We start from the raw sequence: 11,851 nt of genomic DNA, 5'->3' as shown, positions 1-11,851 counted from the left end.
TTCAGACTGCTGGAAAATGTTTTAATGGGTTAATGCAGGCATTCTTGCAGACAACAACTTCATCTTTTTGTTTTTTTCTTTTTTTTGCTTCCAACATTTCAACATCTCAACATGACGCTGAATGATGAGTAATATCATGTAAAAATGATGCTACTCGTAATTTACAAAATCCTCTGAAGTGTCTGTCACGCCACAACATACAAGACGGACCGAATAAAAAATGACAACCCCTCATTCAAACACAGAACAACATTGCCAGTAGAAGTGATGCTCAGCATCCTACAGATATCCAAGCATGTTAGAGGAAGATTTTGCACATACTCAATTAATTTTATTCTGCACAAATATGTCAGATAATTGCAGAAAAAAAATGGTTAAAACAAAATTGGTACTTGGACACTTTCTTTTGACAATAACATGACCATGCATTAGTCTCTCCACTTTTAGTTAACCACAATATATTGAGAATATATAATATTTGCATGTTGGCAATACTAAAGAAACAAATTCTCAAAATTGAATCTATAACAGTTCACAGACGTATGATCTGGAAAAAGTCATTCAAATGGGAGACTGAGTAAATATGTCCATATACTTCCAATGTTTTAATATATTAGGGCCAAAGTACAGACACTTTTGTCTTACATGTTTCACAAGGATCGACACTGTCTTCATAATGGCAGATCACTATTTCCCCCCACAAATACGCAATAGGACACACTTTCTTGTACATTGGTCTTTTGAAGATGGTTCAACTGTCATTTACATAGAAATGGTGCCATCAATATGGGGCATACACATCTTTTAAAAAGTGTAAAGAACTGACCTTGCACTGAAAGTGTTCATGCTTTTTAATGTCTAGTCACAAAACGGGCTAAACATTACAAATATATAATATTTCCCATTTAGTTAAACCTTTGTTACGTTCCTATAGAACTCCATATCAAAATGACTATTCATGGGAACTAGTGCAACCTGGAGGAGGCCTGGTCTTTGTGACAAGGCAGGCACAGAGTAAAATAGACAAAGTACTCCAGAGCAGCTCCAGAGCAATGGCAGATATATTAAGGCCATTTTGAAAATTACAGGAAAAATAAAACTGTAGCAGAGAGCTTGACTTGCTACCCAGTCTGAACAGAATTCAGTTCGGGCAGCAAAGCAAGCAAGCAACACCGAGTGAACCAATTTTTTTTTTCCTCCCCCCAGTCAATTGATGTCAGTCTTCCACGTGCCAGCCTCCCCCACATCCCTGGCCAGAAAGCCCCACTCTTCTTTATTCAAGTGTGTTCAGTTTTGGTGGAAATAAAGAGTGGTATCCTTGCTAGTCCTTCTTTTTTGTAAACCCATGCTTCACACCTCCAGTAAAGTCCTGGGACACAGTCGGGCAGTCAAGACTGTTTTAGGCGCTTCCTGGGAAGACCGAAGGGTGGGCACTGTGCTGAAGCCAGGGCACGAAAGGCTTCGGCTACCAAGTGAGGATGGGACTGGATCATTGACTTCCAGCCTGCAGTCTCCATTATATCTGTAGCATGACTGTAAGCACATGCAAAAATGAAGTCAGATACTCAGACATGATAATCTGCACATTAAAAACCAATAAACATAAATGAGATTGTAATGACAAAGCAAATAAGTGGGATTTGATTTGTGAGTTGTATGCTAAACTTGAAAAAGGGCCATTAGTGCTTTCCGCACACATGCATAAACTAAAATTAATAGAGCGGTGGAATGCGTCGCGCTGTGAATACAACAGAGAGAAATAAGCTTAATATTTCAAGGTGTCCTGTAACACTGCACTACATCATCTGGAAGAGAAGTAAGAAAAAAAAAAAATCTTCCCACGGCAACCACCTGCATTCTTTTTAAAATTCTACAAATATTCCATTTCCAGGGTTTATCCAGGAATGAGTCTATTAATAACTTGGATACAAAGATATGGAGCTTCAAACTGAAAAGGCAAATAGCACTCTGTCTACCTGGGCTAAAACAATGAATTCTAATGCATCTGGTTGGGGAAAGAGATAAGAGTGTGGTATTAATCTTGTGTCACATATATCAGCTAATTACATACTTGCTATTCCAGTTCTTTCCATCTTTACAGCCCAGCTGTCTCAGGACACTGCACCTATGGCAAGGAGATAAAAAGGTAAGCATTCAGGGCTGGTAAACAGAAATGGCAGCAGGAATTTATCACTGGAGGTTTTTTTTTTCTTTTTTGCGATACTTGCCTGTTGATAAAATCTATGGCTTGTGCTTTGAGCTGCTCGGCACTGTGCAAGTCAGCCAGGATGAGGGTGTCGGCCACATTCTCCACTGAAAGGCTGTTGCACAAGGCCTCTTCACACATAACCTTTAAACGCTCAAGAGCATACTGGGGTGGAGGTGATGGAACGAGGGGGGGAACACAGAGAGCAGCGATTATAGTCTACACGTTAAATAAATGCCGGTGACTTACGGTTTTATCACAGTTAGTGCAAATGCACATTAAGGCTACGGATGCAATCATTTACTGGAATGGATGACTCAGCAATCCTAATAGAAATGGAGAAAAAATGACGAGGATCCAAAATGCTGAAGCAGAAGGCTCTCTAATAAGCATTTTAAAGAAAACTAAAAGCACTACCTTGCAGTTCTATGCCTCTGTCGACCAGTAGAGTTGCAGTTTACATCCAGTTTAAACTTATGAGTTATGTAAGGGAGAATGAAGAAATTTGTGTTGTGTTTACAGTACAAGTGTGCAAAAACTCTATGTCCTCATACTTGGAGATGCTTTACCATTAGAGGTGATTACAATAAAGGAACCATTAAACATGTTGAGAACGGATGTTTACGGGAATGACAGAAAGCTCACTCAGTACAGTTTTGATTCTTCTAACAGTTTATCCTTTTCCAGCTACACAATAACAGCCCTAGATGAAAATATTAGACAAATCAGTCTCAACACAGAAGAGAAACCACATCACCATATCAGCAACCTTAGTTAAATCAGCCCTTTAAAGTTTGAAAAGCTGCCTACAAGTATGTGTTTGGAAGCACACACTGTGGATGAGCACATCCCCCCCCCATAAATACATAAATAAATAAAGGTAAAAAATACAGACTACGACGGCTAACAGCTACATAATTACAGAACTGACCGCATTAGCCCTTAAGCCTCATTGACTTACATATAGTGTTGCATATTCCATTCACTGAACAGCTGGAGGCTTCAAACGCTCACAAGGTACACTACTGTCCATGACAATACTGCATACAATTACCATTTCAGCTTTACAGTTTCACTCTTTAAGTTACTAGTGAGTTAGTAACTGAATACAATACAAAGCAAGACCATAAGACTATAAGGTTAATTTTCTACTTTTACAAGAGAAACTGGCAGTAGATGTCTGGTCAAATAAAAGCATAATCTCACTGGGCACTTACTTTATCTGCAGCTGCCAGCAAATTGTCTGCCATTTTCTCCAAATTTGGCGCTTTGCCTGTATAGATGAAGCCCATCATTTCCTTAAAGACATCAGGATCCACATCACTGATGTCAACACGGTTCTGCAAATTTAGACGGCTTTCTTTAGTGCACAGAACCTAGTATGTATATATACACAAAAGCAATAACAGTACTGAAAGGATTTGCTGAGGATGTGACAATTAAAGTTTTACTCCTACCTTTTTACTCTCCTCCATTTCATGTTCAAACATAGCATTAAAAACTGGTGACCTCGCTGCAAAAAAAAAAAAAAAAAAAAAAAAGAAAAAAAAAAAGCATAAAAATATATATTAAAAAATATACACTTTTGACATTTACCAATGACTCGTCAACAATATTGAGCACATTAGCAAAGCAAATAAAAATGTCTTAATTCATCCAGGCATATAAGCATCAATGTCACATAAGGAAACAGCACATAAATTACTAAGATCTTAGAAGACAGATGTAAAAAGTCCACAAATATCTATACTATTAAAATAAAATGCTGCAAAATTTATATTGCTGCCACTTTGTTAGCACTTCCTCTTTGAGCACTGAGGCTTCCACCATGTCTAATGAAGATGAACTAGGGAGCAGAGCCAGCCTCTCAATCTCCTGAATCTTACAGTCATCTGGGTCAAGCAGGGCCAAGCAGGGGTAGTGGTGTGGATTAGCACCCACTGCAGAAGTAGGCCGCTACAAATCAAGCCATGAACACAGACTGCTCGTAGTCTTTCGAGGTACTTATAGCTCTCCACAGAAGCTGTTCAGAGGCGGCACAGATGTGTCTGTCTTGGCCCATTTTGAGGGCTTTTCTCTGAGTTGTTACAAACTTAAGTTGTGGAGGCCAGGGAGGTCTTACCTGCAAGGATGGATTTGTGGGCTTTGAACTCCTGCCCTCCCACATAGAGGCTGCAGTCTGTGAAGCGTGAACACTCCCACAGGTTCCCGAGGTCATCAGACAGCTGACACTCTGGTACCTTCAGCATGTTCATGTTAGACTGGCCTGAAATGTTAACAGAATCCTGGACAACACTAACCTGTATAGCAGAGAGAAAAAAAAACAAAAAACAAACAAACTAAAGCTGTTGTATCAAGTCAAAACATGCTAACAAATCCAGCAGCAAATATGTAGCAAACATTTAGCAGCCAATATGTGTTTGATTTCTTTCTTTTTTAGTGTGTATTATCCAGACTAGGGAACCTACAATTAGGATGGCAAAATGCTTGAAAACATACAACCACTTAAATCCAAAATTAATTAACTTTGCTGACATCCCTAATTGATGGGAAGAGACAGTTTGTCTTTAATTTGAATGCAATTTATTTATCAAAGTGGCAATTTCTCTGAAACTGTTTAATCCTTCTGGAAACGCCGGCTGGCAAATTGTAATCCTAGCAATACTAACTCAATTGCACGTACATGAAAATTCACTGCCACCTCACTTAACTTGTCCCTTGAAAGAAGATTTCAGTAGATGTTCATTCTTCTTGACACACCAAATTCAATTATTTCAGAAAACAAGATCCAACACAAATGATGTGTGATGGGGGAAGCATTTCTTTTGCCAACAGTTCAATGTCATTTGAAGCAAATCCTAACAATAAGTTGCACCACAGCATGCACTCAGGTGTAATGTGGTCATGTCAAGAGCTCTAATCCATTAAAAGGTCGCAACATGGGTGTAATTAAGTTCATATAAGAGTGGTCTAATGTTGAAGACTTCATTTAAAATTTAACATAACAAATGAATACTTTATAAAGCCATATATAACACAACAACTGGTACAAAAAAAAAAAAAAAAAAAAAAAAAAGAGAAGACAACCAGGTTCTTTCCACTAGCCAAATGTTAGTGGAAAGAACCCAATATGAATTTAATCGCTTACAATTTTTACAATCGATAGAACTTTTGACTGCAATCGAGTAGAGAAATTGTGGTTCATGTCATTTGTAATGTTGCTAAATATAATGACCAAAAAAGACAAAATGGTAGCACTTTAATTTGAAGAATAAAAGGAAAGATTACCTCACAGAACAGGGTGAGCTTGTCATCTGGTAAAAGTCCATTGGCTTCATCAAGGAGGAAATCTCTCCGTATAAATTTTTTGAAGCCCCAGTCTTTGCCTTGGACAAATCTATATGCTCTTTGGCTTTCTGCAACCAAGAGGAAAAAAAAACAAAATTGCAGTCTTGTTATAGCTTTTACAAGTAGGGAATGAAAAGGAACCCAAAAAACACTCAAAATCCTGCACTCACCCATTGCTTTTGTCTCCTCTCGTTTAGCATTCAACAAAGAAAATTTGAACTTTGCTCTGACTTCACTTTTTGGACAGCTAACAAGAAGTAAATACAATGACAAATAATCTTTGCTTTCATCATCAAGTCCCTTTGGATTGACTCGCAGACACCTGCCAAGCGAACAGATAACACTGCACGTCAGTTATCATACAAACTTAAAACAGTACTGCGACGCGCCCTTAGGCGCAATTTTCATGTTTCTGAGCAGCTGTGTGTAATTATCACCTATGTGCAGAGTTCACATACTGAAAACAAATATACTTTTTATTGACATTCTGGTTTGTTCTAGAAAATTCTAGGAACTCAATCAGGCAAAAAATTTGATATAAATAGTAAAAAGCTAAACCATGTTTACATTTCCAAAACTCTAAAAGCTATTCAACACATCAGTGATTTTCATGGCCACAGAAACTAAAGGGAAGAAGAAAAAACAACAAACATCTAGCAGCAGTAAAAGGTTTATCTTGAGTACTAACCATTTCATTTTGTCATTAGGGCCAGAAGAGAAAGTTGAGCTCTTCAACACTTCTCCCATTTCCTCTCTGCAAAAGCTAAAGTTGTTTATGGTCCACATGTAGGAAAACTTCACAACTTTGACCTTGAACAAGAATAAGACACATACAGACCCATCAGACCCCTAATGTGAAACTTAACATACTCCCACAGTAAATTCTGATCACTTGGAAAGTGTCACTATGGGGAGAGAGAAAAAAAACATCCCAAAAGATGTAAAATTGTAACATTAATGAAGACCAAATTCAATTTAGCTCCTGTTGTATGGTGTAATCTTTTGTATGCTGGATTACTGTTGATATTTAACAGCTGTGCCACCCCCGACCTCAGTAATAATATTCTTAGGAGAATAAAATACAGGAAAATATGATTTTAAAACTAACATTAAAAAAAAAATCTGCATTTAAAGTGGCAACCAAGAAGCTTTCATTTTTCTAATGCCTGTAGGGTCACTGCCTATTTATAATGAGATAACCTGATAATGATTTACTCTGCAATTTGCTTATTAAAGTACCAAAATATTTATATGCATGTTTATAATATTAGAAATACTGTGTCTCTGACAACATACTTGGGAGTAAAACGCTGTATTAAGTTACCCCAAATGTAAAATAAGCCGTTCTTACTGCTACAGCTTCACACTGTGTGCAAGAGATGAATTGACTTTTATTATCAAATGCAAAAAGTGGGTGTAGCCAGTTAGATGAGGAGCTGCAGGTGTCAGGCTACAGCCCTGCTATTCAGACTCAGCTATGTGCAGCATTTAGGAAGGGGGGGGGGAGTCAATATTTTTCTTTATTGCCCCCAGAATTTGGTGACCTGTAGTATTATATTTACCTTTATTTTTCATTACTACCAGTAATTACATGTGTATGAGATTGCCACTTTAAATACAATTATATAAAAAATAAAAATAGTTCTATCATTAATAGGTGCAGAAAAGAACAAAAAGAGTACTGTTGTGACCATACCTGTGTGTAACACCAGCTCTCTGCCACAGGTCCACTTGACATCTCCCCAGGAGGAGGAGGAGTGGGAACCCGTGACATCGCTGGCTCTGTGGTACCACTCACTTGCGTCCTTAAAGCACTAACATTACAAGAAAACAATAAACAACGAGTATTTCTCGAGAATTAAACAGCATAAAGTTTAGCTTTCATGAATCAGCCTGGAAACACATTTGAAACATGAGTAAACAAAATGAAAATGAAACCATCCTCATGTACAGTTAACTGTATTCTCTGTACTTTTCCTTTATGTAAAAAGTACCATAACTTGACAGCCAGTCACCCTAAAAGCACATCTCCAAAGTTTGAGTAAAGCTATAGTCAGCGTGATTTATTACAAATATGATTACAGCAAGAAAAAAAAGAAAAGCTTCAATGAAAACAGCCAATATTACATAACTAAATAAATCAAAAGGTTATCTTTCAGCAGTTGTGGCTGGCAAAAAAAGGGTCAAAACAATGTTGGCTGTTCAAAACAGGAATTGAAGCAGGATTTATAGTTCGTCCGAACTGTATGTCTAATGTTTGGACACCTACAAGACATGCCTCTCCACAAATTTCTGAAAAAAATAAAATAAAATTTAAAAAAAAAAAAACAAGTGCTCCATACTATTTTTATAACAATGGCAAGATACAAATGCCATTTTTATTTCACTTATTCAGTGCATGTTTATGACAGCAATATACCAAAACCTACATATAACTGCTCATATTTATCAGAGCTGGATCACACAGTTTTATTTTTATTTTTCTCCTAACGTAAGATCATTTAAGTTCATATTTTCTTGCAGTAAGTTCAAAAGTCTCTAAAGCCCTGTGATCCTTATCACACTTTCTTGGAGTAAATTTCTATTAAAAATGATGAAACTGGTCATGTTTTTAGACAATTGGCAAACATCCCTAGCATTAATCATCTTTTGTACCTCCCTCCTACCATGTGCTACATAAAAAAATTAAGTAAAATTTCTTTAATTTCCAATATTTAATTTGAGCCCAAAAGTGTTCCAATTCTGAGACAATATCCAGTGTCAAAGGGCAAGCTGATGTCGCCATTTCCATGTTTTATAATACATTATACTAATAATGTAAACTTAATCTTAAATGCATAAATGTTTTACCTAAAAATGTTCTTGTACTCCTCTGTGTGTGTTATGACTTTGCTTAACCATAGCACACGATCATACATTATGTAGTTTTATCACCTAAAGAAAACATTTCGTTAAATAAAAACCAGCGGTCAGTGAATTTGCTGTAGACACAGTATGACTGAAACTGTTTTGGATTATTGTAGACTCCGATGAGACTTCTTTCTATGTCTCTATAAAAATATATCGTGATATGATTGCTATATCAATGCTATACATTTACACTCCCTACTCTGTTACTTTGGTACCTAAAAAATGGAGCTACTTCCACAATTTCCAAATAAGAACAGAACTTTTAAAAATTTCCAAGAAAACTGTTCCTGCTACAGGTGGAAATAGCAAACATATTTTACCTTCTGAGATAAAAAAAAAAAACAAAAAAAAACAAATAAATAAATAAAAACACACTGCAAGTACAACCAGGCTAAGAAGGACGAGACAGCAGGCGCTGACGATTTCCGACTCAAAAGAAAACAAATGACTCCACCAAGCATCACAGGAAGACTTTCTGCTTGCGCTCCATATGACAGCAAGGGCAAACGGTGGATGGAAATCACTGACGCGCTTACATGGTGGAACCATGTAATAAAGAAATAAATAAAAGCTGGACCCAAGATGCAACATCCTAGGTGGAAGATTTTCTCCTTTATTCTGTACAGTATTGTACAGCTATGAGTTTATGTCACTGTAGTTATTGTTAAAATTTTCAGGAAAAACACTACCGAACAACTTGTTTGCTTACAGCTAAATCATACTGTCACTACTATTGCACTATAAACGCTGCATTGTTTTAAATTAGGAAGTATGTCATCAGTGACAGTAGCTCACTGGAAAAGCAGAATGGAAAATGCTCATCATTTACTTGCACTTATAAATGCTGCTGCCTGCAAGCATCATTTAAACATCTTTCAGTATTTTTTTACCTTCTCTGTAATGTCAGAATTATCGCTATGGCAAATTTCCTAGAAATATTGTGATATAATTTGCAAGCTATAGCGCTCACTCATGCTAATGTGTATGTGCGGTTTCCAGTATAAAGCCTTGTATCAGTGCTTTGAGTAGTCAAACTGAATCTACACAATCAAGTCTGCACACATCTGAGCCTAGTGCCCTAAAGAGCAAGAACCAACTCCTTATAATCACCTCTTGAATGGTTGAAATGTACACAGATGGATGTTTTTAGGTTATCACTGGATCCTTCATGACCTTATCCTGATGTTACATACTAGAAAAAAAAAGGAAACAAATATTAGGCCTTGAATATAGAGCTGTTCAACCTATCTAGTAGTAACTGCAGAGCCCCCATGCTACAGAAGCATCTAGAAATGAAGAAAATGCTCATAACAAACCCGTCACATTTATCCCCCCCAAAAAGTCAAATTGAACCACAGGAAAGTGATTGCTTAAATAAATAAATAAAAATCAGTCGTGAATGCCACGTTATTAAAAACTGAGTGCAGCACTCACGACAACATACTGGTTATCCGGATGAGTAATTTAGGTTTGTAGTATTTTGCTAAACGTTAACGATAATTTAGGACAATTTATCGCTCGCCACATCCTTTAGGTGGCTGCTCGGCTGATAGGTCCGTGTGTTAAACTTAAGATTCACCTGCAACTTTCTTTGGCCAACACATTACCTGGAGTTGTGCTACCTCGCCTGTAACACAACACAGATGATGCTATGCGGACTAACATTCAACTAGCTGGATTGCATTAGCTAAAAGTTACACCGCAGGAGTTGTATTGAGCCTCACAACTTACATTACCCAATACGGTTTTCCAGATGTAAACAAGTGTGACTAACAGTAAGTTTGTATGAAAAACATTAAAAAAATAAATAGCAAATAAAGCAACAGCTCAATGTTAGCTAAAGTATCAATACAAATTTCCAGACCATCATTTACGCCGCTTCACCATATGTCGTCATTTAACAACAAACTTGCTCAAATAAGAACAGTAATAAAAGGGGAAGCATCATATTTTAGATATTTATCGATTTTATGTTCAATATGTATGTAGCTAACCTTTTCATTAGCAAGCTTAACTTCACTTTAGCAGACCGCAAATACGGCGAATAGTCATCAGCTAGCACACAACATGTTAGCAATAAATCTGTTCGCATGTTTCCCAGCACACTTAGATCAGTTGTATTACTTCTCATCTGCGACACAAAATAACTAAAGATACCTCAAGTTGATTCCGTGCCGTGTTGTTTAGACCCAGCATTAGCCGGCGTGAAACAAAAGGGCCTTCGCTGAGACAGGATGCTACCTAACGAAGCGCTTTGGTTCAGCCTGCTGGTGGGAAAACAACATCGGCTAACTAGCGGCTAGCTAGCTAATCTCTACACTGGCTGCTGGCAAAAAAGTTTAAAAAGACGTGGTGACTGCGTACCTCTCAATTTCATACTCCCACATATATCGAATAACGCATAAAGCTTTGTATTACACCTGCTCCTTTCACGGTCCGTCACTTTGAACTCTTTTTCATTCAGTCTCTTTACAAGGTTTCTTTGTCTAATTTATATCTCTGCTAGCTTACATTTGTCTAGCTGGCTGGGGTAGCTTGAATGGCTAGAAAATATAGCTACTGCGCAGGCGCGAAATTTGGATAATGTCCACAGACTGATCATGTCTTCCTCCATCTCAACTATAATAATACTAATAATACTACTACTGCTAATAATAATAATAATAATAATAATAATAATGTTCCCCTTTCAGCTAAACTTTGATCTTAAAAACTGAAAATAGCAGTGGTTACTCTGGAGACTAGATAGACCTATTGATTAGGCTATTCAGGCAATAGGATTACAAACATACACAAATACACACACACATAAGTGTGAATCTTTGCCATTTTGAGACACTGGATAGTATAGTACCTCATCAGCATCCACGTGGACTTATAATACTTATTTTAGATCAAGTAACTTGTAAGTTCCATGTTTGTAATTGGGTTCTTGAGACCTGGATTACAAGTGTGTGCCTGTAAAACCCTATTAGCCAGCAAGTGTTGTTTAAATTTTTTTTTACATATGAATCAATTGACTTGACTTGGTAACTTTGGGAAAGGATTGTGCACTCATATATTTATACATTTACCTACAGGTTCTCACATCTTTTTAGGGTTATTTCATTTTTGCTGGTGAGAATATACACATTGCCTTACAACAAAATTAAGTACATTGCAGTACAAATAAATGAGTAGTTTAAACTTAAACACCCCCCCCCCCCCCTCTCTCTCTTTTCCCCTTTAAAAGCACCTCTGTGACTCTGTGTTGGAAAGTTTCTTCTTAGCTTTAGATATCATGAGATCCAGTCTGAAGAAGCTAAGAAGAAACTTAGCTGATATTTTAACTTGCATTGATAACGCCAGCTCTTAATGAGATTGCTATCACTATTCAATCAGCACTGT

General features: G+C 37.1%; 1 protein-coding gene across 2 annotated transcripts; it reads right to left on the bottom strand.

Moving 5' to 3' along the window:
• Positions 1-3: 3 nt before the first annotated feature.
• Positions 4-11,048, bottom strand: spopla (speckle type BTB/POZ protein like a). Of its 2 annotated transcripts, none has more exons than XM_026145195.1 (12): positions 10,622-11,048; positions 9,575-9,656; positions 7,251-7,368; positions 6,243-6,364; positions 5,725-5,876; positions 5,495-5,622; positions 4,329-4,506; positions 3,664-3,719; positions 3,424-3,546; positions 2,229-2,371; positions 2,072-2,125; positions 4-1,533 (listed from the first exon to the last, which is right to left on the bottom strand). In XM_026145195.1, exons 3-12 carry the CDS (start codon positions 7,326-7,328, stop codon positions 1,389-1,391), a joined length of 1,179 nt encoding a protein of 392 aa, XP_026000980.1. In that variant the 5' UTR covers positions 7,329-7,368; positions 9,575-9,656; positions 10,622-11,048; the 3' UTR covers positions 4-1,388. The 2 variants fall into 2 exon arrangements, with proteins under 2 accessions (XP_026000980.1, XP_026000979.1); XM_026145194.1 differs by having other exon boundaries at positions 10,829-11,048.
• Between the last annotated feature and the right edge of the window lie 803 nt (positions 11,049-11,851).

The sequence above is a fragment of the Astatotilapia calliptera genome, chromosome 16, assembly GCF_900246225.1.
Source record: "Astatotilapia calliptera chromosome 16, fAstCal1.2, whole genome shotgun sequence".
Classification (NCBI taxonomy): domain Eukaryota; kingdom Metazoa; phylum Chordata; class Actinopteri; order Cichliformes; family Cichlidae; genus Astatotilapia; species Astatotilapia calliptera.
Note: the sequence above shows the minus strand (reverse complement) of the source record. Positions and strands in the feature narration are given on the sequence as shown.